The sequence below is a fragment of the Anarrhichthys ocellatus genome, unplaced genomic scaffold (assembly GCF_004355925.1).
Source record: "Anarrhichthys ocellatus isolate YVR2014 unplaced genomic scaffold, GSC_Weel_1.0 scaffold18, whole genome shotgun sequence".
In the NCBI taxonomy this organism is placed as follows: domain Eukaryota; kingdom Metazoa; phylum Chordata; class Actinopteri; order Perciformes; family Anarhichadidae; genus Anarrhichthys; species Anarrhichthys ocellatus.
The window spans coordinates 2,344,797-2,368,860 of NW_022280048.1; the positions used below are offsets into that span (position 1 = coordinate 2,344,797).

General features: G+C 40.1%; 3 protein-coding genes across 6 annotated transcripts; 1 reads left to right on the forward strand and 2 right to left on the reverse strand.

Moving 5' to 3' along the window:
* Window positions 1–543: 543 nt before the first annotated feature.
* On the reverse strand, window positions 544–2,194 carry epd (ependymin). Its single transcript, XM_031857138.1, has 6 exons — window positions 2,046–2,194; window positions 1,862–1,893; window positions 1,599–1,736; window positions 1,322–1,508; window positions 1,130–1,211; window positions 544–1,001 (listed from the first exon to the last, which is right to left on the reverse strand). Exons 1-6 carry the CDS (start codon window positions 2,119–2,121, stop codon window positions 875–877), a joined length of 642 nt encoding a protein of 213 aa, XP_031712998.1. The 5' UTR covers window positions 2,122–2,194; the 3' UTR covers window positions 544–874.
* Window positions 2,195–6,372: 4,178 nt separating this feature from the next.
* myo1ca (myosin Ic, paralog a) lies at window positions 6,373–22,905 on the reverse strand. Of its 4 annotated transcripts, XR_004213092.1 has the most exons (34): window positions 22,259–22,905; window positions 19,749–19,907; window positions 19,544–19,659; window positions 18,416–18,614; window positions 18,097–18,177; window positions 17,756–17,935; window positions 17,560–17,658; window positions 16,847–16,960; window positions 16,681–16,752; window positions 16,462–16,581; window positions 16,286–16,368; window positions 16,018–16,123; window positions 15,828–15,908; window positions 15,636–15,727; window positions 15,420–15,514; window positions 15,239–15,285; window positions 15,042–15,122; window positions 14,687–14,792; window positions 14,150–14,267; window positions 13,938–14,051; window positions 13,660–13,736; window positions 13,220–13,288; window positions 12,797–12,881; window positions 12,532–12,691; window positions 12,315–12,398; window positions 12,126–12,219; window positions 11,973–12,028; window positions 11,741–11,876; window positions 11,474–11,544; window positions 11,295–11,392; window positions 11,094–11,193; window positions 8,820–10,981; window positions 8,006–8,054; window positions 6,373–7,893 (listed from the first exon to the last, which is right to left on the reverse strand). XR_004213092.1 is itself a non-coding variant. In XM_031857281.1 (32 exons), exons 1-32 carry the CDS (start codon window positions 22,274–22,276, stop codon window positions 10,955–10,957), a joined length of 3,138 nt encoding a protein of 1,045 aa, XP_031713141.1. In that variant the 5' UTR covers window positions 22,277–22,905; the 3' UTR covers window positions 6,373–10,954. The 4 variants fall into 4 exon arrangements, 1 of the variants encoding a protein (XP_031713141.1); XR_004213091.1 differs by having other exon boundaries at window positions 6,373–8,054; XR_004213090.1 differs by having other exon boundaries at window positions 8,006–10,981.
* Window positions 8,849–10,255, forward strand: LOC116389011 (uncharacterized). The gene is made up of 4 exons (XM_031857396.1): window positions 8,849–9,007; window positions 9,137–9,238; window positions 9,736–9,927; window positions 10,045–10,255. The coding sequence occupies exons 1-4, from the start codon at window positions 8,849–8,851 to the stop codon at window positions 10,225–10,227; spliced, it is 636 nt and encodes a 211-aa protein (XP_031713256.1). The 3' UTR covers window positions 10,228–10,255.
* Window positions 22,906–24,064: the final 1,159 nt, after the last annotated feature.

The following is a 24,064-nucleotide window of genomic DNA, read 5'->3' on the forward strand; positions in this document are numbered from 1 at the left end:
TAGGACTGCCTTGACACTGTAGACTGTCTTCCAGACCAGAACACTCTTATTAATACAACTCTGTTTTAATACAGCTATTATTAATATGTTCATGTTGGTATTTGTAATATTCACACTGATATACATTTGTATGACGTTAATATTATTCTTACTTATATCAACACTGTTGTTAGACTTGAAGATGGTCAGTTCTTCAAATTAAAATGTATTTTAGCTGATATTGTGTGTACAAGTTGCATATTCCTAAAACTGTTAATCAAATGACAAAAACCTAATTGTTACTGGATCCCTGGACAGAACATGATCTGCAATGTGTCATACACTCTCCTTGAAGGTTACTTCTAGGTGATAGGGAAGGCACATAGTAAAAGGAACAGGTAGTCAAATGGGGCCCAACCCTATGGCCCTGGGGCCCCGTATTGGATTAATCCGGCCCTACAGCTCTGAAATGGTTTGCTGTTTCTTGATTCAAAACCTGCTTGTTCAAAAGTTGCACAAAGGAAATAATCTTGGATTCAAAAAAAGACACGTCTCTTTACACCATTGACAGCTTTGACATTTTATTGTTCCATTAATCATATCTTACAGGTTTTGTAAGCAGGACCAACTTGAAAAGCCACCAAACAGTTAGTAATTATGACTACTTCTATAATCCATGTCATATCTCTTTCCTTTACATCAAGTGTATGCATACAGGGTGATCCATTCAAAGCCATATCTTCATAAGGGAGTGAAAGATGTGATGGAAACAACTGTGATGTAGTGCAGTGTCACACAAAAAGCTCAAGTCACACATGAAAAGCAGAGAAATGTCTAAAGTTCTGGCAGGCCACAATTGTATAGGGGTTTGGATTTTCTGCCGGCGAGGTTTCATCTACATGAACTCGTTGAGGAAGCTATTGACTGTCCCTTCAGGTGTCTCCTCCAAAGGCTGGGCCAGACAACAGGAGGGCACCACGAGAAGATCAGGATCCTTGATCTCGCTTTCAACCTCCGTGATGCTGTGAGAAAGTGATAAAAAAAAACATGACATTTATTTTAGCCTTAAGCACCTAACAGATGCTAAAAAAGTCACTTAAATATACCTGGAGTGGTATTTTCTCCAAGGATTTAAAAACAATTCACCAACCTGACTATGAATGCTGAGGACTCATGGAAGTACATCGTGCACACAGGCAAACATCCCATAGTTACAGACATGGAGTAGTGGCCTGAAAAAGAGAAAGACGGAAAATATTCAAGTCATAATTCCCTCTGTCACATATTCAAGGCACATATTATTATTATTATTTGACATATTATTTTGTAGCATTTCTCTCACCTTTCATGTCTGGCATTGATCCTGTCCATACGTTGGTTTTTATACCCTCCCCTTCAATTGATGGACTCCCGACGTTTATTGTACCCATAAACGTTGCGTCATCGGGGATATCCAGAGGGTGCTGGGTGCATTGCAAGGTTTTTTTCTCACAGCTCTGGTTTTTGCTGTCAATCTCATAGAATATCCCCTGCAGGATGTAGATACAGATTCAGATGTCCAGGCGCAAAACAGCATTAAGTGATCTGTTACATTTTTTTTGAAGAAAGAAATCACCCACCTCATCGAAAAACATCAGCAGATCCAAACCCAGTGATGTGTTGGTGGGGTAGCTCTCGTTGGATCTGAACCGCAGTTTCTTGCCCATCGAATCATAAGTGAATGCACCATATGCTTTCACGTCACCCTTCATGGATCTCTGCAGTTTCATTGAACAAACACGCATTCCGAGAGTTTAGTGCTAGATTTTAAAATGTTACAAAAAAAATAAAATAAAATACCAGAAATACAAATTTTCCTGAAAGACACATTTTAAAAACTCACCAGACTCATGAATCCTGTCATATTGGGTGCATCTGAAATACAACAGTGTCACTTAGATGAGTCTTATGCATGCATGCAACAACATATTAAACATTGGACACACTAATATAACATGCTACCTAACGACCTAACACTACACAAAATCAACAGAAAGAACCAAAATGATGGAACTACAAATTCTTACGACAAGGATGATGGTGATCTGCATAGGTGCTGGCAGTCAAGCACATGAAGACCAGGAGCGTGATAGCTGCATACATTTTTCCTGGTACAGAGGGAGTCACAAAATACAAGTCGAGATGGCAAAACCAACCCTATAAGCGCATCTACCTTTCAGAGAAGTGACTGCTGCTTTTATAGGGATCAAATCCGCTGTAGTCAATAAGTATTTCGTAAAAGGACCCAGGACTTCAAACGTCAAGCTGTCTAAACAGATTAGACCCAGCTGGTGGTGACCCAATATAACAACTTTCTTAGACTATCTTTTCTTTTGTGATTGTGCAGCTGTCCTCAGATGTTTTCGTGCATTGTTTACCTCTGCCCCGTTCGGTCAAGCGGGGACAATCGTGGAGGTTATATGCTCTTGGAGCAAAGCAGTAAATCTCTAGATAATGTTGAGTCTTATTTAATTCTATGATTAGTGATAACAGATTCCACTTTACAATGATGATATGATTAAAAATACTGTACACTATATGTCAGCAATCCCCCATTCGTACACACATTCACACACTGATGGCGGAGGCCGCCACCTACCCATCAGGATCTGAAGTAACATTACATACAGCGATTTGAGGAGCCGGGGATCGAAACGCTGATCTTCTGATTAAAGTATGACCCGCTCTACCTCTCAGCCACAGCCGCCTCCGTCAGCTAACATTTAGAGAAGCCTAGATTGACATGGATTCAGCCTGTGTCTGTCAGAAACAGAATCTTTCCTTTGAACGGTGACTTTCTGTCCCATAATGGCAATGGACCCACAGTTCATATCAGCTTAGGCTCAACAAACTTCCTCCTCACTCAAAGTTAGCTGGTATGGATGCAAGATGGCTGCAGGTCCCTGCAATTCTTGAAGATCACCCCCAGACACGTTTAAAGACATTCAAAAATACTTTGAGAAATAATTTGTGTCACAAATGTTTGTTTTTTTACACAAACAAGTAAACATGGCTTTTTTATTAAAAAATTGACTTTATTTACTTTTCAGCAAGTAAACTAACAAAAAACAAAATACATTTCTGAGTCAAGGGGGACTTTAAATTTGTATTAATTTTACAATGAACATTTTATTTCATTACCTGTAATTTCCCTTTTGTCAGAAACAGTCAAATCTTTTCAGGATTGGAATCAAATCCCATCGACCTTGATTTGATATTTTCTCTCAGCTGAAACCCTCTTGCATGAACTGGAATGTTGTAGATCGTACACAGCTATGGATATTTAAGTACAATCCAGGGCCTTAAGACTACTTTAATAATCTTTATGTCTGGTTAGAGCTTATGTGAAAACCACAAGAAAAGGGTTTTACCAACTGCCAACTGTATGTTTTTATTTGTTACTCAAACTACCAGTGCTTAGAGCCTGCCCTGAGATAAATGATATGGGAATATTCATATAACCTCCAAAATAAAGATTTTTGGACACCAATGGTGAAATAATTGTTTCATGTGGACTGAATATTATCATCAGCATCTGTGAAAAATTGTATCCAAAGATTAAAACTTTATATTTTGGATTTCTGAAAAAATCTGCTTCCTGTATTTAGAGAAGAAAAACAATGTAACCCATTGTAGCCCTTGATATTCAAAAATGCAATAGATATAGATAATGAAGAACAGTCAGGTGTATGCAGGATGTATCACAATGTCATAGTGAACATTCGAAGAGTCTTTGCCAGCAATGAATTAGGCCGGCCTCTTAAATCACCCTCACTCAACCTTTCTTTTATTAAAGTGATCCAAACTAAATAGAACCCCTGGGGAGTTTATACCAGGTCAAATGCACGGGCCAGATCAAAAATGTGTTGTTGTCCAACTACACTTTGTGCAGCTGTCTTTTGTTCTTTTGCACAATGTCCCTGCTGTGTCCGTGCTTTCAAGCAAAGAACTTGGTGAACTCTGTCAGACGGATGAGAAACAGCAGTAACTTATTTCTTTATATAATTCTTCTTTATATAATTCATAGGATTATTTCCTAAATGTTTGCATTATTAATCAGCATTAGGATTTTTTTAAGCTTTTGAAAGACTAATATTGCTCAATAGCTTCTTTTTTTTTTATCACAGTAGATAAATAAATAGTAAATAAATAAAATATAATAATACTTAAATTCCCATGTGGTGAATAAGAGAACTGGATGTCATTGCAGCATTGGATACTGTTTGTTGAGGAAGTCTAAAAATGGGAAAGAAATACATAACAAAACTAAAAGGGATGCCTGAAACCACAAATGAATGAGACTGAAAATAGACTGAGAGTAAATCGTAGGCATCATAAGGGAAATTTGACATTACTGTACGAGGGGAATATGGGAGGGGGTTGCTAAAATGAGGGAAGCCCTTCTGATCATGCACACATTCCCCTTTTTCTGACCATATTATGACAGTTCAAGAAGAACTCAGCATTCTCTCTTTCTGAGAGGAAGTCAGCATGCTTATGAACCGTGACTCACCCACAGTTCCGATAGTTTCTTTAAATTCTGATTTCCTCATTTAAAGTGTAGTGGTGGCCTTAGAGTATGCATGTTTTGTAGTGTCTTTTTTTGAATGAAAAATAATCAGCATATACAATATTGCCATAATCCAGTGTAGATAGTATAGAGGATAATATAATGTATTTTTTTTCCGTTATTAAGGAGAGACAAGCTCAGTTACTAATCCATATGGACATCATTTCATTAGGGGGCATGGATCATACAAGGTCTGTGGTCTCTTGCAAAGTGCATACCAGTTTGGAAGAAGCTTTTAATTAATGAAAGAGGTCTGCAAATCACACAACGCAAATTGTAACCTGGAGAAGGCTTGGATTTCTGTGGCATACAAGATGATATATTGTCAGCATAAAACTGGCACTGCAATGTTGAGGTGAACTGAGTCTGCACTCAATACTATTACTTTGCTATCATTTTTGCCGACAAAGTTTTTGTTAAAAGCTGGAACTGTATACATCAACTGTATGAATGAAATATGTAAAGTGATTTATAATGATTTATGTGATTAGATTAGATTAAAATTAATAACATACTGTACAAAAAAGCCCTATACACATTCCTGGCTGGCAGTTGCTTTTTCACACTTAGGGCAAAACATATATTCACTAATACACTTAAACTATAATACCACATCAATGACAACACTATATGGAAAAAGGTCTTGTGATGTATAGGTTGATTTAATGAATTAGGTCACAAATGCCTTGGGTTATAGGTTAACTTCTATCAGAGAGTAGTAAACTGTAAATCAGAGACAGAACTATTACATGACAGCGTGAACTTTAAACCCATGCTGAACACTGACAACCTCTGGCCTCAGCTGTGCGTAACAAAGAAACCATCAAGACTTTCCTGCTGCCCACTGATATGCCAATGTGAAACTGCCACACCACAAAGAGGTAGGCTTTAACCACCAGTTGTTTCACCAGTGTTTCGAGTGAAGAGGAATTTTCAAGGATTTTCAAGGATTTTTTGGCGTTGCATAGAATATCTCGGAGGAAATTTCACAGAAGATCTCATCTTTGCCCTCTGCGTTTGTTGTCGTCACACTGTAACTTTTCTTGGCACCGTGTATATTTTGTCATACCTGTTAAATCCAGAGAAATAACTCCAACTGATCCTAATACACGCTCTTAGAATGAGCTTGATTTTTTTAACCTGACAATGAGAAATTTGTCATTAAATGTAATTGTTACCATTGAATAAGATGCCCATTTTATCCTTCACTATTGTCTAATTAAAAGAAAGGAAAGGTAGAGGAGTATTTAACAGTCATACAATCAAAATCCATATACTTTTATATGTTTACTACGTTATCTTTAACACTTGGGTTTTGTTGTTTAAGTTCCATTTAGGCCTTTATTCTGGCAGTGTGAACTGGCCGATCTGGTCCCATCAGGTGTGGCCACTAACACTCTACCATAAATAATCGCATCCTCAGAGAATAAACATGCCCTTACTCTGTGGACAGGTGGTTTTGGTAGGTGTGGTTGTAAGAAGAGACTGCTCAGAATGAATTAGACTCAAGGATTATGATTTTATTTTGCATCTAATCAGGGCAGAATCAATCAAGTCTGCACAAGTACAGTAAGAAAAAGGCCGCAATGACAATCAGGCCTTACATTTTAATGATAGATAACTTTTATTACATTTAACTGCTGGAATGTACACAACATAACTGGAAATTAAATGACGCAAAAGACCAGCATTCAAAACTTATAATCATTTAATGCAGCAGTGTTAAAGAGGATCAGCAGTACTGCATTTTGTCCGACTCAAACCTGATAAATAAACACACGTACTGGCACTGTACACATTTCCAACTTTATTTCTTTCAAGCTCACTGATCATAAAACAAAAGCTTTAATCAACTCAGTATTTTATTCAATTTTCAGTGGGTTGACAGAATATCCCCCCAGTTGTCTTTCATTTGAATGTTGGGTGACTTCCCACATTTTACACTTTAGATTTATCTCTGGTTGGGAATTTACCGCCGAAGAATTATCAAGTTCTTCATGAGTGTGTGCAATTTTCTGGAAGAGGGAGCAGTTCCTTTGGCCATGAGGAAAACTGAATATATACATTTTCAATAACATTTTCAACTATAACACCGAGAACATTTTGTAAGAGCATGCAAGATCCGACTAAATAAAGCCTAGAGATGAGAATGAGTGATGTAAAATGGAAAACTACAGTCAAATCTACAGAAAATGGCATATCAAGGTTATGACTGTCATGATTCTGGACAAAGCACGGCACAGATGCGATCAATGTAACAGGAAAGTTCATCTTTTCAAGGCAGGCAGGAGACCAGGTAAACAAATCTGAGGAAGGCTACTAGACAGTCTGGCAGAGGAACAATTGATCTGGGGAGGTATACATAGATGGTGGCTGATGAAGGAATGAGGTGCAGGTGGGAAGAGTGAAGTTTAGGTGATGGGAATGGGAATGAGATGCTCGCAGGGCAGGAAGGAGTGGCAGTTAGTGATATGGCATGAAAACAGAACAGATGAAGAAATAAACTCAGAGTTGGCAGGGCTGTTGACAATAACGAGCTTTATTCTTCATTAGTTCCCTCGTAACGAGGACTTTGCATGGCAGCAGTGAAGCCTCAGAATCAACATCAGACCCAGAGAATCACATATATTACATAATGACACTAATAATATCTTAATTTCGAATATAACTTTTTTTAACAAACAAGCAACAAAGTGCTTCAGTTTTTATTCTGTGACAATGCAAATTTATGATAAAACGCCTTTTTCCAAAAATGATATTCAATGATGAGTCATAAGGGTAGTTAAGTTGTTTTTTTCTGTCTTGTTTAGTGAGATTCAGTGAAACTGCCAGTCATTACTCATCTCCATCATGAGACTCCTCAAACATTCCCTTAAGATGCACAGTCAAGACTGAACTTCACTGCCACCTGAAAAAAGTTTAGTGATTTCAGTTGTTTTGAATTGATTATAAATAGCAGTTATTAAGGCAGGATATCAATAATAAAAGTGACATATTGTTCACACTTATACTCCTATTTGCTTTCCTTTCTTGTCTATCTGTCAGTTTGTCTGTCAGTAGTTTAACTTTAAATATCCTGGTAAAAAAGGTGATGCCCCTTAAATACGCAACCACACTCTGAACGTTTTTTAGATAATAGGTTTTTTAGACTAGAGCTAACCCAAACATTTAATCAGAGCTCCTAAAAAACACTAATTTCCCACATGCCTGTTAGAGAAAAGAAAATGCACGATGCATTTCCTTTGTAGCTCACTTCCTCACCTACCTACCACTTCTGTCTGAAACATATTGATGACCACAAGATGCTGAAACAGGGAGAGAGTAAGAGAGAATGACAGAAAGGAAAAAAAGAAAAAACTCCAGTCAGAAACCGAAAGCAAGAACCTGACAAATATATAAACAGTACATGAGCCTTACCATAGCATGAATTTATCCTGATCTTGTTCACTGCTGATCCAAGGTAAGCCTATCTTAAAAAGATAGATACTTAAGACCATAGTTTGATGGGTTGTGTATTTGTGAATATACATGTATATAAGTTTAGATTACATTTCTTTTAATTATTTAGTGAATCACCATGTATGCACATGTTAGAAATTACACAGCAGACAATTGTAGAAACAGATGCAGAGTGTGTTTATGGCAGTGCATATACAAGTAAATGGACTCATTGGTTTGGGAACATTCAGTTTGTATTTCTTGAACACACTTTACTTAAACTGCCTATTTCAAACAGTAAAAAAGCTTGACAGAAAGCTGCAGTGTTTCTGTAAGCATCAATAACGTCTTCCTTATCGGTAATTTGCATCTTTGTTGCAACAGCAGCCGGCAGTAATGTCTGTAATCCGAGTCTTTGGATTCAGGACTTTGCATAGACAACCGCCACGTTCCTTCCACACTTAAACTATTTAGAGGAATCAAGACACTTCTGTTTCCATGCATGTGCACCTAGACAAAATGTGTTACAGAATTACATAAGAAAGAAAGCATGCCGTGGGGTGGAGTTTGGAGGATGTTGGGTTGGATTTTCTTTAAGAAATATCAATGGACTTCCTTTTGGACACTAAGTATGGAAATTGACAGTTAAGTTCCCATGAAGAGAATCAGTTCACTTAACCGGAACACTGTAGTTTATACTGGACGTGATACTGTGGGTCACCCTTTTTTTCTAAGTACAGTGTTGTATGCAGAAGTGTTACATCTTGAACTGTAAACATTAGATGATATGAACCTGCATCTCTGTTCATGTGACTGTTTCAGATGACTCTTTGGTGGCGGGCACTCATCCTCCTTTGCTGTGTACTGGACTGTGTGGAGTCCTCTTCTCCATCTCCGGTCCTCCAGAGGAATACATACAACAACTCCTTTCGTCTCACGAGGTCCACCCGAACCCGTGTCCAGCAGCTGCAGAAGAAATACGTGAGTAGTAAAAACATGTCTCCCTGCTCTCCTGACGGGTCAGCTTATCACTGTGCGCTCTGCACACAGCCATCATTAGCTTTCCCTATAATTACAAATATTTAATGGTTACCATGTTTACTTTAACAGAAGGAGCAGCAGTTGGGAAATAAGCATTTTGAGGACAGAAGTCGGCAGTTGAAGGACCTGCCATTGCTTTCTACAGATTTCTACAGCTGGATAAATCTGACGGTTAGTATCCTCTTCAAAACATTGCAATAAAAAAATCAGTCTGGTTGTTCGAGAGTGCAGGCAGTGTTGTTGAACTGGGGCCTGAGCGGTGGGGGGGGGGGGGGGCCGTAGAGAGAGCTATTCCCAATACAATAGCTAAGTAACTCATTTGTAAAATATATATATTCCTGATTGTGTGTGCTTCATAGCTAGTAACTAGCGTGCACTAGGGACTGTCATAATAGCGCGCAAAGCGGCCTTTCGTAACTACCTTACGCCACTGGTTGTTACACTGCAAAACACTTTCTCAACGTTTTTTGAGAATTTCTTCCACTGTTTTGAGATATTATTTTCCTCACGAGGAAAAAACACGAAACCTGATGACATCGTCTGAGAGTCTGATCTTGCAGAATGTAAAATTTGAGTGGAATTCCCCTTTTACAATTTCAAGCAAAATGAGGGTCTTGCGCAACATTTTGATGATGTAATCATGTGTCTGTCTCTTGTTGCGCATTCAGGAATGGGAACGACTGCATGCTACTTTCTGGGACATTCAAGCCTATTGGAAAATGCTGGAGCAGAAGAGAAAACAGCTAGAGGAAGAGGAGAAAGAGCAGATGATGAATCGGGTGTTCGGCAACACTTTACCCCAGAGCATCAGGCACATTCAGCTTGACCTGAGGGACCTGATGAGCCAAGTCAGCAGTCAGGTATCCACAGTCTTCTTCCTCAAATCCACTCACAATTTACCCTTTTTTTAGTCCACACAAACCCTTCGGAGGAAGTGACACTGATGTCTGATGAAAAATGTTTCCTTTCTTCTCCAGATGAGTTACATGAATAGCTCTTGGACAAAGCCAACCTCTCGCACACCCTTGAACCCACAAACCAGATCCAAAACAGTATGGGACAGCAGAGTGGAGGGTTACGTCATTCTGAGGGATCTAGACCTCTACCTAACCAAGCTGGCAAGAGACTTCCTCCTTCTGGCTTCAAAAACACACTTTTGACTGAAAACAAAACCCCGGCACCCTGACAACATACACACACACGCATGCAAATGGAAGAAACAGCGATCAGCACCGAATTGGAATAATAGTTAATAGTTTAATCAGTGTTTTAGTGGTGTTGTCAACAATTTCCTTGGAGTGCTCTTTTTAGCTCATGTTTTACTGTCTATTTAAGGGTTTTCTTGGGTATTTCCCACAGTTTCTGTCTCACCTCTGTGACTGTAAGTTAGCAATAAGCTCCCAGACAAGACTTCCCAACATGATGTTCTTCCCCCAAGCCTTCAGGCTGCTGGACTTTCCAAATATATATTTGCTATTTATTGACATATTTATTAACATGCTATTTATTTCAAAGTGGTTTATTTTATGTCTCTTACAGTATAGAGATACAGTGTTTTACATTATTATATTTTATATTTGATGAAGTGGAAATATATTTATGTATGACTGACAATAAAGAGATGAAGCAATTGAAACAGTGATAACTTCATGTTATGATTTTCCAATCTTAAAAAAAGAAGAAGAAAAAGATCAGTCATTATTGCATTACTAGAGACATTCTTGTAATTAGGATGATGCATATGAAAGGAATCTTCATTCTGTTGTGTGTGCTTGTGGTATCGTTCTGTCGGCTACAAACCAAACACATAACTGTGAAAACCTCTGAGGGTCAGTCCTCCAGTTAGCTAAAAGGATTAAGTTTATCTGGTAACTGTTTTCTGTTTCTTCATGTGCTGTTGCTCCGAGGGGCAATCTGCAGAGTGAAATCAGATTGAATACAGTCAGCTGGCTGAAATGTTTTTAATATTAAAAAAAACAAAACCTTGCAGGCTCAACACATGACATAAGAACAGCCTCTGACTCACCACTAGCAGATGTCCTCGCTTGCCTTTGACCACCTTTAGCTCTGGACCCCTGACGAAATCAATGATTCCTTCTTTGCCTCGAGCCGCAGCGAACCTAATACTGTATGCCAGACAGGAGGTAACAAATAAAAGACAGGATAGGACATGAGTACTGTTGGGTGGAAAATGACTACCGTAGAGAAGCAGTCAGAGAAGCCTCACCTGCCCGGGCTGATGTTGACAAAGTTGACTTTTCTGGCCATCATGGCTAGTTTTGTCACCAGCTCAATCACATGGTTGCAGTGCAGTACCACGTCACCCTGCGAGGGACACAACCGGATTTAGAGTGGTTGCATGGGCGTGCACTAGTAAACAGCCATGACTGCTGTGTCTTACTGTACCTTCTGCTTATTGTCCTCATTGGGCATGTGCAGAACAAACATCCCATCGCTGAGAGAGCTCACAGAGATGCCTGTTAAAAGAGAAAACCTGGCTTGGATTCATTAAACTAATGAATAAAATCACAATGAATGTATGTCCCCATCTCCTGATTTGGTTTCATAATAAATGGTCATCCTCTCACTTAAATGTATCTTTCTGAGCGAAACACTTTATTTCTGTCATTGATCAATATCTTAACATAATACATTTCTCAAATTGCCTTTCACCTCTCAGAGCTGTGTAGTCAATCCTCTGTTTGATCTTGGTCCTGTCCACTAGCACAGCAAAGGCGCTAGTGAGCAGCAGCTGGCGAGGGCGAGGCTTGTAACCCCTCCTGTCATACTTTACGACTGATACGCCATACTGAAAAAGCACAAGGAGACACATGACTGTGAGGCAGCTGTAAAGTCATGTAGCAGTTTTATTACATTGCATAGGATAAAAAAAGGTCCATCCCACCTGCACTTTGTCATTGCCGAGGGTCTGGACGACTTTGAGATTGATTTGTTCACGTTCTATATAAAGCAATGGGGAAGTCTCTGTAAATGTTATTACATCCTCTGTGTGGTGTTAATTGGTACAGAGGTAATTAGTTCATGTATCAACACGTACCCAGCCTGGAGTCCAAAAACAGCCTTCCAACACCCAGAGGATAGCTGTCTTTCTGATCCTTGAAGAGCTCACTGGCTACAACCTTCTGCATCATCTAGAGAGCAAAGAAAAATCAGGCAAGATTTTTTTGAAATTGCACATTTAAAAGAATAACAACTAGTAAGGCCATGTTTTCTGGAGTAAGTGTACCTGCTTCTTCCATTCAGGCTGGACCCTCCTGCAATACTTCATGAACATGTTTCTCATGTGCAGTGTCCGCAGGTGCTCAGAGGTCTGTAGGGCACCATGGAATTGACAATGCAGAATTTGCATTAATAACTCTGCAAATTCCTACTTAATTCTGCTACTTATTCATTCTTTAATCTGTATGTAACGATGTGATGTAGCAGAATGAGCCTCTGTGTACCTCCACGAGTAATGGAGGGGGTGTCGGCCAGTTTTTGTCCAAAACGCTCTTGGGCAGGTTTTTACGTAGATTCTTGAGGAAGGAATAGCGCACATGATCCAGGAAATACTCATTCTCAGGGCAGTATTCCTCATGGCGGTAGATGAAGCCTTTTATGAGCCTGAAAAAAAAAGATAGATACAAAGAAGGAAATGAACTGTAAATGCAAAATGCAGTCACAAAAATACATACAAAAACCAACAGTAACAAAGTATAAGTGAAGCACCTGCGTATCAAGTCAGCAGCCTGTCGACGCCTCTTAGCCCTCCTGCGTGCTTTCATCCCTCGCCACCCAGACTGGATCGTAATCACTGAACATACACATACATGCAAAGATCATCACCACAACACCTTTTACACTCAGTCAAAGAGACCATTCCAAGGTTAGTAAAGCATAGAATGTCAGCTAAATACATTTGTTGTTAAGTGAGATAAAGTGAAATCTTCACAAGCATATACACCCAAATACATGAGCTGAAACGTGGACCAAACTTTGATGGCCACCCAAAAGTATTTTTTATGTGCTTGTTCATAATAAACCTGATGAGTACTTATGCATGCATGCATTCAATTAAGCTTTAGGGACACAGTGAGACTGTAAGGGAGACAGGAAACTGAGGGGGGAGTCAACAGAGGGAGGTGCTCTGACCTGCGCTTCTGATGCGTTGGTACTTGGCTCTCTCCCTGTAGCCTCTCCATGACGTCTGCAGGGTCAAAGCTAGAACACAACAAATAAAAGAGAGTAAAGGTGGACTTATGCCTTTCCAGTGAGGTGTTGCAGTAGCTGCTGATTCATAGTTCAGCATAAGATTTATACCACTGATTAGATTCATTGTGACAGAGTGCGATGATTGCAGTGAGGACATTGTTTGCTGTTTAATAGGTGTGAACACAATAATATAAATATCTCACAATATGTCGCCATCTAATACAACAATACCTCAAATTATGACCTCGGAAACATTTGAATCATAACCCCTCTGACACCATAAACATATTATGTAATATGTACTTCCCAAAGGTAATATTCTTAATAATAGTCTTCCTTTCTGATAACCCAATGTTACAAACCGTACCACTGTTACTCACCTATCTCTGGCTTTTTTGCTTCTAGTGCATCTTCAGTGGCGAAGAGAGTTTTTGGGAAACGGATGAAGATTTTTGACCTGCAGAAAGTGGACAAAGAAATGTGTGATCAACATGACACTACAATGCCATTTGACAATCACTGCAATTAAAATTGTATGCATGGATGCATGCATTTAGTCTGGATGGTCCCATAATCTGTTGTGCCCACGAAGCGACTCATGGACCCCCATTGCCAAACTCTGCTCCCACTCTGTACTCTCCCTCCAACAATACATTACCTGCCCAGTTTGTACTCCTCTGCTTGGTAGCCTAGGTGGTTGACCAGTATCGAGACACCATCTGCAAGTCTGCCGTGCCAATTGGGCCAAGTCTCAGGACACAGGGGTTTATATCTGTGGCCGTTTGTACATAGAAAATAATGACAGTTGGTGGAGTCAACATAATGAACAATCACTGGGGCTGTAAGCCATTCAGAAAGAAAGTCAGTCACCTCTGCAGGAAGGCTTCAAAGCGACGTCGATAGGCAAAGCCAGCTCTCCTGACCCTCAGGTTTTCCATCAGGCCCAGGTACTTCACCTGGTGTCTGACCAGAACTTCATCAAACCTTCCTGCAGGGAGAGATCTTATTTACTTCAACCCATTTACTTATTTACAATAATACACTTTTGGCAAATCTCACAGCACACATACTATACTATATTCTCTCTCTCTCTCTCTCTATATATATATATATATATATATATATAAAAATACTCAAATGACTAAACAACTGGGCATCCATTTATTTTATATTTTTCAAAGACACCTGCCTTTATTTCTAATTTTCCTTGTTTTATTAGTGCCTCATTATATTTTGGTGATAAACCTTGTTTTTTGATTATATTCAATCTCTTTCACATTAAAATACTTCACAGGGCACTTCAGAGGGCACACGATAGCACAGGTGACATTATTTAAAAAACTGCTTTTGTTTGAGAACAGTACTGTAATATACAAGAAATTCATATTACAAGATGTAAAAGTGTACCTGGCTGCTTGGCATCATTAGGTTTGATACAGCGCACGTAGGATGGCTCTTTAGACATGAGGATCTCCATAAGTTTCACCAGGCTGTTTTTAAACTGAGTGGCGGCCTAAGGAACAGATTTAAAAAACAACATGAAACAACATGAACTACGGGAAATTCTCTATATATTTCTGTGTGTATTGAAAGCGAGAGAGAAAGGATTCATAGGTTTATTGTTATCACTATCTATAAATGACAGGAAAACTTTTGATTCAAACCACACCTAGAAATGATCAAAAACAGCTAAGAGAGAGAGAGAGAGAGAGAGAGAGAGAGAGTGTGAAATAAAGAAAAAGAAAGAGAAAGAAATTCTCACCATCTCAGGGCGTTTCTGGTCCATCACTCCCTCTCTGCGGAAGCAGTGACTTACGATCTGGTTGTCTGACTGGCACATGACCTGAACAGAGACCAAACAACACAACCACATGTCAACACGACACCCCCCCGCTCTTTCTCTTCACTCAAGGTTTTTAAAGGTAAAGGTTAAACCGTGTCCATTTTCATTATTCTTACCTCTTTCAGGTTCCTGTTCAGATATTTATTGTTCTTCTCTAGGAAGCCTGAATGAGATAAACAATAACACTTGTCATTAAGAAAAACAGTGGGTTGTGGGTCACGCTCTAAAACAATTGTGGAATAAATGCATGAATAAAAACAGTCCACTGGTTGATCAAGTGATGAATTACAGCTTTACCATTGACATTGTAGTTGACCTCCCCAGCATAATGCAGCAGCCTGAACTCCTCCCTACTCATTACCCTACGGGTTTTTCCATTTGCCAACTTGTGACTGAAAGACACACACACGCACAGAGAGGTTCAAACAAACATAGGCTTGCAGATGTAAGAAGCCGTGATGAGAGTCTTTGCACTGTTGGTCAAAATAATATTCGATATAAGACAATGCTTACGTGACAAAATGGGGATGGCCGCCCAGTGTGTCTTCCAACTTCTCTAAAAAGGAGACATCACTGGTCTCTCCAGGTCTCAGGCACTCCTCATCCTGAATAAACAGTCACGCTATTTAACTTTATCTGCAGTGACAGAGGGTATAAGACGACATCACATACATGACAAACATATAAACTACTTCTTGTGCGCACCAGAATGGAGATGATGCCTTTGTGCTTCTCCTCTATCAGGTCACAAATGATCTTGTTGTCGAAGTATTGCACCGTCTCCCACTGACATTAGAGGGGGAGAGAGGACAATGTTATGCTAGCATGGAAATATAAATATCAATAAGTATATCCAACTTTTTTGTTTTGACGACCCAACCAACAATCAACTCACTGCAATTCCCTCTGTCTCGTACTCCTCCTGCTCAGATCTCAGGGTGAGCTCAATAAACAGCTGCTGGAGCTTCTCATTGCAATAGTTAATGCAGAACTGCTCAAAACTGTCAGGAGAAATATAAGGCAAGTTAGGCCAAATCCATGCTGGAGCGATGTGCAAAAGCTATGTGTGTTAGAGACAATTTCTGACAAAGCCTTTGGTTCACTGAAAAACAGAGGCAGATTAAGATGCGCTGTAAATAAATGGAATTGAATATAACTCATACCTATTGTGCTGTAGGACCTCAAAGCCATAGATATCCAGAAGCCCAATGACTGAGCAGCCCTTACCGCTGTGGTAGATTTCTTCCTGCATAACGTGTAAAGTACACAACATGCAATCAATGGTAAAGCGCAACAATTGCATGTTGCATTTGAGTTGTTATCAGAACTGTTACTCAACCTTCAGAGCCAGCGACTGATTCATCTTCTCCACCAACCAAGTGAAGGTCCGACCGTACACAGACTTGGCTATGGCGTCGCGGGCAGACACTGCCTGCTCAAAATTTAGCGGGCTGATCATCTGTAATGCACAAATGCAAGCGAGACACAAAATTATAAAATCGTAAGATACACACGAAACAAGTAAACATGTGGGGAGCACGGACACAAAGACTGTTACCTCCTCTCCTTTGGCAGTGAGTTTCTTGTGAGTGAGTGCCTCCCCGAGCACTGAAACATCGATACCCAGCAGCTGGAAAACAACAACACATCTGCTGTTAGCTATGACTTTTTTATGTGTTTTTGCGTATTTCAACATCCAATAATACTAGTGGGACTGTTCTGACCTTTGCAAGATTTGTTATCTGAGTCTCAGAGGTGACATAAGCTTCTCCATCCTCCCCTTCCCCAAACTGAGTGTTTCCCAGATGGAGAACACTGGCGATGATATTGAGCAAGTTCTGAGGTCAGACACAGGAAAGACAGTCAACAACCTCACAGATGTTTTCAATGAATGTCTGGAGAGTCACTAAGAATATGATCATCCATACACAATCAGAACCAGAGACATTTCAAGTGTAAAAGTGTTTTTCAATAACCTTTTGAATTAAATGGTCACAACAAATGCTTGATGCAAAGTTGATGTAAACAGTGCAGGATTCAAAAATAAATTTCAAAAAAGCATTTGCAAATGTTTCATGACGAAAACATTCTAAGGATCCAAAAAGGGTTTTGGTTGGAAAACAATGTAATGTAAAAAATACAGATTGTTCACTATTAAAACTGCACAGGTTCCTGTGGTTTAAACTTGTATCACTACTTTAGGATTCATGTAGAGTTGTCCTGAATGTTTTTATGATGATAAGAAAAGGGATGTTTGGTCAGTGCAAAAAATAAAGGATAACAAACAGTGGACATATTCATGATGGAAATTAACATTCCCAGATCATTGCTCATATTGGATCCATTCCTACGACTTTACCTTTTGAACTTCCACATCAATGTGGTAAACCAGAGAATATGAGTGAAAAACAATGTCACGGCTGTGATTGCTACTGACCTGCACTTCTTCCTCTGTGAAACCAATAACAGACAGGGCCTTCATCACAACATTCCAATTTCTCTTGTCACTGACGGAGCTGAGTCTGGGACAGTTGCCCTGAACAACAAAATTAAATATCACACCACAATTCATCTCAGTAAGAAATGTTAGTTTGAAAAAAAACCAAGTCATCATACTTCTGCACCACACACACCTTCACCAGATAGCTGTAGTTCTGAGGGTTCCTTTCCAGGGCCAGTGCGGTCAGCAAGTTGTCGTCCCCTCCATCCAGAAGCTGATAGAAGATGTGGAAGTTCCTCTCACCTTGGTTCTGGTGCACCACACGTGATTTCTCCAGCAGGTACTTCAGGATGTGACCGCCCGCTGGCGCCCCCTGGGAAGAGTTACGGGACACAGCAGGTTGAGTGCCCTAGACTTTTAAATGTTTGAGCTTCTATCAATAACTAAATAATAACTAAACTAACTGCTGTTTTCAGTATGGTATGAGCACATATGAGTTCTATAGAGTGTGAAAGCAAAGAAGGGAGCGTTTACCCTAAAGTCAAACTGGATATCCATGTATTTTCCAAAGCGGCTGGAGTTGTCATTCCTAAATGTTTTGGCGTTGCCAAATGCCTGCGCAAGGCAAAAAAAGCAAGGAAATTAGAGGGAGGAAGGGAACATAAGAGCAACAATACAATGACAAAATCAAACAATCAGGAATAAATATTAAGAAGCATTTATAAATAACAAATATGCAAAGGTCATTCAGATTTCTCAGATCAACCAGATAATGTAATTTATTGTGAAAGTCAAATACGTCTAAATGTACTGTGCTTTTAACTGATTGTGGCTGTTTGAATAGTGTAAATACCTCCAGAACAGAGTTAGACTGCAGTAGGCGGTCACCAAGGGTCGCCATATGTTCATTAACGGGGCAGGTGACAGCGTAGTAGAGGAGGATCTTCTTGGAGGCTTCTGTTTTACCTGCTCCACTCTCACCCGATATCATAATACACTGGTCCTTCCTCTCGGTCCGCATGGCTCGGTAAGTGTTGTCTGACAAGGCGTAGCTGAGGGGAAAAACAAAAGCAGCTTCAACTACCGATCAACATATATTTGAAACATGGTGGAAAAGTCACACAAATGTTTCAGTCCAATGGAAGCAATGCAAGCAGTCTGTTGTGACTGTTATGAGTAAAATATGTGTTTTACATGCTTGCTATTATCAAATGTATTTATTTATTTGATGTTTTACTTATAGAAATAAGTAGGCGCACATAATCACATGCTATCCATCGTATGTCACAATTTGTATAGTGTTCTTTTATTAAATTTCCCTTTAACCCCAACTCAAACATGACCCTGCTGTCAAAAATACAATATCTTAAAGAAACGTGTCATGTATACACATTAAAGATGAAATAGAGAGAACACTTAATGTCACATCAACACAGCGAAAGAAAACAGCAAAAAAATAAAAATAAAACTGTCAACAACAAAAGCAAAAGGATGGCGTATTCAACTGTTGTACTTTGAAAGTCAACAGTCTTTTCCCAAATACCTTTAGTTTTGTCACACTTATGTAGCATATGCACCAAAATACTTGTTGCTTCCCCACTATAAAATGTATTTGTAATCATTACAAAATTACATTTATCCACAAATGATAAGAATGCATGAACCTGGTAAAACCTATTTTTGTTATTAAATATTCTTACTTCATGATCTATTTAGAAATGATATGAGGCAAAATCAAAAGAGGTTTATAATTCTGGAGACAGTTTAATGTTAATTATATTAAGGTAGAACTGAAACAATTTGATTGAGTGACAAAAAGACCCCCCCCCAATGCAGTATATGCATCGAGCTATAGAAAGCCTCTGTGGAGGTTTCAGTATTACGGCATATAATACTCAGCATGCCATGTGATTATTAGCTGTTGGCAGCAGAGGACAGTGGAGGAGTTAAATAAATGTGTAGGGACCCTGAAGCAACTCACATGTGAGGCGATATCTCATAGAAGCTGACCCCTCTGTAGCGGTCCATCTGCTGCTTGGAGTAAATCTCCAGCTCTTTGTAAGGGTTCACCGACACCAACACGGAGCCAATATACGTCTGAGGCAAAACATTAGAACACATTTAAGTATGTTTCACCACAGCAACTGAAATGTTTTGGAACACATGAAGGAAATTGGCTCTATTACATAGATGAGGTTTTCCCCGAAGCGTCTCCGTAGGTTCTCTATGAAGGCAGCCTCGCTGTTGTAGTTTTCCAGCAAGACAAAGTCCTGCACCCCGACCCTGTCCCGGGCCGTCAGGGCACTCTCCATCACCAGGCGCACTCGTCCTTCAACATCCACCTCCTACAGGAAGAGAGAGAAGGAGGAGCATTACGGAGAGGAACAGAAATGAAGCGGACAGTTCAGCAGAACTGCAGAGAGAAGAAGATCTCTGCTTTTGCTGGTAATCTTCCAATAGATACAATTACACTCTTTTGACCAACAGGGGGCACAATGCATGATACATTTCACCCAGTTATGAAAAAATTGACATCCGACGCTCAATATTACAATAATTGCCACATCATTTTATCACAAGATAGAATCTATGAAGAAAGACATATTTCAAACATATCTTCACAATATCAGGGAAAATGTCTCCAGACTTACTGACACCAAAACAACTCTGTAAAAACACAAAGTAAGAACAGTTCCACCAAACCGTGCCAGGATTAAACAATGAAGAAATTCAAGGAATCCAAATAATAAGCAGACAGGATAGACTCTTTTATCAGGCGATAGTGAGATAGTGTCTTATGATGTATGTGCAGTACACACAGCTCGATATCACCAGACGAGATTTAACCGATGCCACAAGTAAAAGCGTGTGTACATGTCAACCCCACTGTGACGGCAAACATTATAGTGCAGACAGGAACTAATTACCAGATGGCAGAGTGAAATTCTAAGATATGCCCTAAGGTAAGATATTAAAAACACAACCACATGCACGCTCGCACATGCAGAGAGATAAAACTGTCAGCAGTCAATACTTACTGAGAATAAATATCCAGGCGCACAATTCAGTGTGTAATCAATGCACTACACCCCAGCCAAACCAGCTGCACTCCATCTTCAGTATCAAAGATACATTTATGAGAGAAGCCCTACTGTTTTTCTTTACATGTTCATAAAAAATAAAAAAAAACAAACAGAAAGTGGAACAAAGGGGCTAGACTTCCACAGGACTTCTGTTTTTCTTGAATGCAAGAGCCTCTCAAGGGTCCCATTTAATGCCGGTAAAAAGGTCATTATCTCTGGGCACTGGAAGAAGGAAAATCCTTAAAAAAACAAGAGGACAACAGTGGAAGATTGCCAAGAAGCGAGAGCAAAGGAAAGTCACTGGACATTCCCACTGCAGCCACTCCTCTCTGCTTCACCTTAGAGTATTGTTCTCCCACTCCTGCAGGTGGGCTTCCTACAGATAGTAATTACAGTTCACAGAGTTTCCAGAGGATAAAAAAACTAAAGGAATGTTAGGGTCAAGTTTGGGGCAGGCGTTGAGTGAATGCCACTAAATGTTTAAATGTTTCTATGTTGTGTGTCAAACAGCTGTGCATGATTTTATACACTGAGGATTTGCTTTTGCATGCATGGTCAACAAGAAACTTGCATTCATGACACCTTTAAGGCAAAAGTAGTATAACTAAGAGTGCAGACCAACAATTAAGATGTACAGTAGCCGCTGTGCTGGCAGTGCCTCTGCAGTGTCCACTTTACCAATGTCCGACACATCCACATTTGTTATATTCTTGTCATCCCCACTTCTTTTTTTTTTATTGACACAAAAACACAGCAAGCGTTGTTTTCAAAGATCTATCTCTCAGCAGTCATGAGTTCTTATTTTTTCTTGTTTTTACTTTTATCCCAGGGGTTCTATTACAGTAACACGTGGAACTAATTTTCGGGATGAGAAGCCTCACAGAAAGCATTCCTGCCTCTACGGCTGGGGTAGAGGAAGTCTTAAAGGATGTGAAAATCCTTCTTATGGAGATACTGTGGCTGAGATACCCTCAGAGTTACAGGTCTGGGGTGGAGATAAAACCAAAACACAATGTAACTCTTGCAGCTTTAACTCTGATTTAACTGACAGGCTCCCAGCAGGGCTTGGATGCTTTATGGGGGGGATTTGACTGATAATCAGGAAGCTTCAGTGAAATCTGCAAGTTTGTAGGTGGAGCAGCAGTGACAACCAGTGAGGAGGCTAACCAAACAGTGGGACTTGGCTCCAGGCCCCATGACTAAGCCCTGCTGGGCCGACTACATTCGAATTGTCTTCCTTATAAGGCATGCCCCTCCACTCTGTCCCAGGGCGAGCTGCTCTGCTACCGCAGCTGGCTCTCTATCACTCATGTGCCAGTAATGGATATGGTGGAAAAATACCACGTTTATTCTTCCTGGGCCGCATGGGTTAAAGCTTATACAAAAAACCCAAATATTTACTGACTCATACATGGGCAAAAACGAAAAAGAAAAAAACATCTAAGTGACTCATTGTTCTGTTTTGCTTCCCCTTCCATAACAGAGACAGTGAATTATTGGATCGGATCTTGTGCTTCACTTTGTAAGCCCAGATAAGGCACATAAAAGCCAGTCAGTGTGCAGCACTAAACGTGAAAACACAACAAGGAGCATCATGGTAGTCAGGATCTTACCCTGCCTTGGTACCTCATCCTGTCCTGTTGTTGTTGGAAGAAGGCTGTATTGGTGGTCCCCCCCCCCAGGCTGGCACTCCTCCTCTCGTGTCAGACAGATTCCTCAACTTTTCATCCACCTTTTCTCATGGGTGACACAATTAGGTAACTTTTCTTCTTCTCTCTCCCCCCGCGTCAGGTACTTTCTCACTTTCTCTCAGCTTTAGTCTCTTTCTCCACGCCTTTCCTCCTCTTCATCCGACTCCCCTGTGAGGGAAAAAAGCATACGCACTCGGGCCAAAACACAAACAGCCCCTTTTGTTTATACCTTCAATACATCTTCCCTTTGACAGGTCAAGTAAATGTCCGCCTCTCCATGAGTTCCTCTCCTTCCTTCTAAACCAAAGTGCATGAAACAAGGGCAGGGACTCCACTCAAACGTCACACACAACTGGACCAAAAAAACAAAAAGCCAAGGGAAAGCAGGCTGTTGAAAAAGAGCGAGAGAGCCGAGAGGGTTTGGAAAACTTTGCTAAGAGCCCCAAACTACAAACATGTAATCACTGTGCAGCTATATAAAAAGAGAGAGAGAAAAAATCACATGATGAGATCTCAGTACATTCTTTCTTCCCTACCCTCCCTATTTAGTTTGCTCCCTCCCTTTTCTCCCACAAGCTGAAACAGATTCACATGAGATGTGACTTATGAAAGTATTTCACCAGCAAGACCGCCTGGCCATCTTCCACTGTTGATGAAATAACTTTCACCATCATCATAATGTCGCTCTGCAGATCTTTCTGTTATTATATTAGTCTGAGCTGTCATATTCCCCCGGTTGGTTTCCCAGGCAACACTCACAAGTTAACATAATAGTAATTATGTATAAAATGTGCTGTCTGCATTGGCCATCATCGGATTCCTGACTTCTTACGTCGCCTCTCGTTGAAGGCATATCTGGGGAGTGCTGCCAACTCCACATCGTCTCTGTGAGAGAACAGCGCCCTCCTTTGGTTTCCCTCCCCTTGTGTGTGCCCTCACCCCATTTTACCTCACTCTGTCTCCACCATGCCCCACTCTCTTTCCTTTGCCAGCATCATCAAATATCCAACGGTGAGGAATCTGAATAATGTTGCCCAGATGGAGAGAGCCTCTCGCTCTTTTTCTCAATCCCTGGCTGTCTCAATTCTTCTTAGAGCAAGAAGGAAATGTCTCAAATGACTTTTTATGGTGTTATTTATTTATTTGTTATGTGTTTTCTGTTTGTTATGTGCTGTGAAAGTTGTGTGTCGTTTGGTGTCTGTACGAGTTGATTTGGTGGCAAATAAGGGATTAATAAAGCTTTCTAACTAACAACTCTTTATGCTGCTCCCTCCCCACCACTCCCTATATATGGAGTGTACACAACTATGGGGGAGTTGACACTGCCGTATTCATTAAATTATTCAAAAGATTGTGTGGCAATTGGTGTCACTCAAAGCCTAATTTTGGTGCCTTGCCTCCTTTACTAAGTCGTGCCAGATCTGCATTAGTCAAGTCAAGTCAAGTTTATATATCTTATTTCTCTCACAAATCAAAGATTTGCCTCAAGGGGCTTTCACCCAATATTTCCTCACTTGAACTTTTTCAGTCAAATGTTCTCACATACCTTTTCTGTATGAAAGGTTTGCCTTCATGTCTGCTTAGTTTACTTGGTTACCTCATCGCCTTCCTCCACAATGTGCTCTATTCACACCAGCGTCACCTCAAATGATGAGGTCAATTTTGTATGGAGCGCAAAAATCAAAAGAAACTCGTACAATGAAATGATAGTTGATCATTTAGTGGGCA

Excerpts from the sequence above, each read along its gene's own strand:
- epd (XM_031857138.1), bottom strand. The coding sequence starts at position 2,121 with ATGTATGCAGCTATCACGCTCCTGGTCTTCATGTGCTTGACTGCCAGC. Across the intron at positions 1,894-2,045 it reads AGATCACCATCATCCTTGTC|ATGCACCCAATATGACAGGA; the intron begins GTAAGAATTTGT and ends GTTGTATTTCAG. Across the intron at positions 1,002-1,129 it reads TCCTCAGCATTCATAGTCAG|CATCACGGAGGTTGAAAGCG; the intron begins GTTGGTGAATTG and ends ACTTTCTCACAG.
- LOC116389011 (XM_031857396.1), top strand. The coding sequence starts at position 8,849 with ATGACTCTTTGGTGGCGGGCACTCATCCTCCTTTGCTGTGTACTGGAC. Across the intron at positions 9,008-9,136 it reads AGCAGCTGCAGAAGAAATAC|AAGGAGCAGCAGTTGGGAAA; the intron begins GTGAGTAGTAAA and ends TTACTTTAACAG. Across the intron at positions 9,928-10,044 it reads TGAGCCAAGTCAGCAGTCAG|ATGAGTTACATGAATAGCTC; the intron begins GTATCCACAGTC and ends TTTCTTCTCCAG.
- myo1ca (XM_031857281.1), bottom strand. Across the intron at positions 16,582-16,680 it reads TCACTGCCAAAGGAGAGGAG|ATGATCAGCCCGCTAAATTT; the intron begins GTAACAGTCTTT and ends TGTGCATTACAG. Across the intron at positions 14,793-15,041 it reads ACCAGAAACGCCCTGAGATG|GCCGCCACTCAGTTTAAAAA; the intron begins GTGAGAATTTCT and ends TCTGTTCCTTAG.